A 2,843-nucleotide genomic window follows, 5' to 3' on the forward strand; every position below is an offset into this window, starting at 1 on the left:
TCCTCTTCCACCCTTCCTTTTACCTCTATGAACCAGTTCCTAAACCCTCCCCCACCTTTCCCCATTCTACCACTGACATAGACCTAGTTAGCCAATACAGTGAAGTCTGCTTAAACTGAAACCTGCTGGGTCGTGGCAATTTTCTTCCATTTAGCCGTGTTATTGGTTCAAAGAGATTGCTCAGGTAGTGAAGATAAATATTTGGAAATTACAGTACAACACGGATAGGTCGAACAGAGAAGATTCAAAATCCCGCACCCGTCGAACTGTGCCTGCTGTCCCACGTTTTTTTTCTTCTCTTTTTCTTTGTAAGATATCCCTCGCACTACGGATCCCTCAAACTTCCGAGGCCGGTCTCGACGATTTCGAGCTATTCTTGTTATACTGTATACTTTTTTTCCGGTTCCCACTGTTTTCGGATCATCACTGCGCTAGCAAAATAGTATAACTCACAGCTGTGTCAAAATGCAACTAGCCTTTTATTTTGTTTGGTGGTGCCATATCTATCTTTGGTGAAATCAAAACAAAAACGCGCTGACAGTCACAAGAGAAACATGCATGGCAAGTGTTACCATTCTTAGATGATCATTAATAGTCTAGTTAAATAGTTTTATTCCTTTATCTCAAAAGTAGCAAAAATGAGGTGTCCTATTTCGCTAACGCAGTGACAATATTCCGTTTAAGTGACGATATTGACAATATTCCGTTTAAGTGACGATATTGACAATATTCCGTTTAAGTGACGATATTGACAATATTCCGTTTAAGTGACGATATTGACAATATTCCGTTTAAGTGACGATATTCCGGTCTCGACGAATTCGAGCTATCCTTGTTATACTGTATACTTTTTTTCAGTTTCCCACTGTTTTTGGATCATCAATGCGCTAGCAAAATGGCATAACACAGAGCGGTGTCAAAATGCAAAACTGGTCTTTTATTTTGTTTGGTGGTACTATATCAATCTTTTGGTAAAATCAAAACAAAAATGAACTGACAGTCACAAAAGAAACATGCATGGCAAGTGTTACCATTATTAGATGATAATTAATAGTCTAGTTAAATAGTTTTTTTCCTTTATCTCAAAAGTGGAAAAACTGAGGTGTGACATTTCGCTAGCGCAGTGACGATATTCCGTTTAAGTGACAATATTCCGGTGACGATATTCTGTTTTAAGTGACGATATTCCGTTTAAGCGGACTCCACTGTAATACGGTTTCTCATCTCCTGTTTTTCCTCCCCACTGCCCCCTACACATGGCCGTTCTGTCCGTGTTCGTTGATGCTCCGTGACCGCCCAAAGCTCATGCCAGTCTGGGAGGCTCCCTTGTTGGTTCCCATCTGTAGACCAATCACGCCCTGACCAGCGTTGAGCTTCTCTGCGGAGAAGTTGCGAGGGTTCGAGTCTGCCTCCTTCGCTCCTAACGTTGGGCCAGGGTAGCCGATCTTCTGGGCCTGCAGATATACAGAGGAATGTTGTTTCTTTAATACACACAATCCAAAGTTTCTTTGCTTCTTTAATACACACAATCCAAAGTTTCTTTGATTCTTTAATAGACTTTGTGTCTTTAATAAACATGATTCAAAGTTTCTTTGTGTCTAATAAACATGATTCAAAGTCTCTTTGTTTCTTTAACATACATAATCAAAGTCTCTTTGTGTCTTTAATACACATGATTCAAAGTCTCTTTGTGTCTTTAATACACACGATTCAAAGTTTCTTTTGTTGATACTAAAAAGATCTGGTGGAATGTTTTTATATAAAGATGTACATCTACATCTTTTTATTAAATACATTTTCTTTGTTTTGGTGATTGGAAAAAACAAAGATTGTATTGTGTGTAGAGATGCCATTCTTATACACACGATACAATCTTTTCTTTTTCCATTACCAAAACAAAACAAAATATATTTGATAAAAAAAATTGTACCCTTTGTGTTGCTGTGATATTTCACAAAGCTTACCACATACACACATAACTTCATTTACATATACAGTCAGACAAATAAACATGTAATAAAAATGTATAAGTCTACTTGTTTTTATTCACTTTACCAAAAAGAACTCCATCTATCAATAGAATTAAACTGTAACATAACAACAAATCCAACAAACAAATAAAGAATAGTCTTTCTTTCACTCACCTTTCTTCCTAAAGCGTAAATGCCGTTGATCACCTGGACCATGTTGACTTTGTCGAAGAGGTCCACCGTCTGGAACAAATCTGTCTTGGAAACTCCTAAAGCCTCGCAGCCTTCCAGGAATTTGCTGATGTTCTCCATTTGCAAGAAAGGCATTTTGGACGTGTTCGTTTTTTTAATGGCACCCGGTTTTATTTTGTTTAACAAACTGAGGAGAGAAACAGAACAGGAAACATAAAAACAAAACTTTGAAGGTAGGAGGTTTTTGGGATTTTTTCGTTAGAAAGTTTTACAGCACTTGCAACACAATAAGGTCATATAAGTGCCTAAAAATAGATGTGTTACAAGAGAGTAACATACACTCAAAAAAGGAGGAGGAGAGATAAGGACGACAGATGTTTGATAGGAAAGAAGGAGCAGCTGACCACACCAGAGCACCCGTCAACCACCCACAGGGGGAAGTTTGCAGTGTTGAATGAAACATTTGGTTCAGTATAGAGAGTAAATAACGGTATTCCAATACATTGCTATAAAATCACTTGTCTGTTTTGTTTTGTTTTTGTAAAGGGTTTTACGGCGCTCGCAACTGCAAGGTCATATGAGCGCGCAGGACACACCTAATATTTTCAGTTGGTAGGAAATTTTGAATTTTGCCCGGGTGGCGGCCGAAGCCTACTCTTATCGATTTTAGACCACCAAGGG

General features: G+C 38.3%; 1 protein-coding gene across 1 annotated transcript in view; it reads right to left on the reverse strand.

Moving 5' to 3' along the window:
- Positions 1-299: 299 nt before the first annotated feature.
- Positions 300-2,843, reverse strand: part of LOC101853044 (myophilin) — a 50,124-nt gene continuing 47,580 nt past the window's right edge. Inside the window, exons 6-7 of the mRNA XM_005111331.3 lie at positions 2,145-2,349; positions 300-1,454 (exon numbers count right to left, since the gene is read on the reverse strand). Coding sequence (XP_005111388.1) covers positions 1,251-1,454; positions 2,145-2,349 — 409 coding nt within the window. The 3' untranslated portion in view covers positions 300-1,250. The remainder of the gene's footprint in view (positions 1,455-2,144; positions 2,350-2,843) is intronic.

This window comes from Aplysia californica, unplaced genomic scaffold (genome assembly GCF_000002075.1).
Source record: "Aplysia californica isolate F4 #8 unplaced genomic scaffold, AplCal3.0 scaffold01042, whole genome shotgun sequence".
Taxonomy (NCBI): domain Eukaryota; kingdom Metazoa; phylum Mollusca; class Gastropoda; order Aplysiida; family Aplysiidae; genus Aplysia; species Aplysia californica.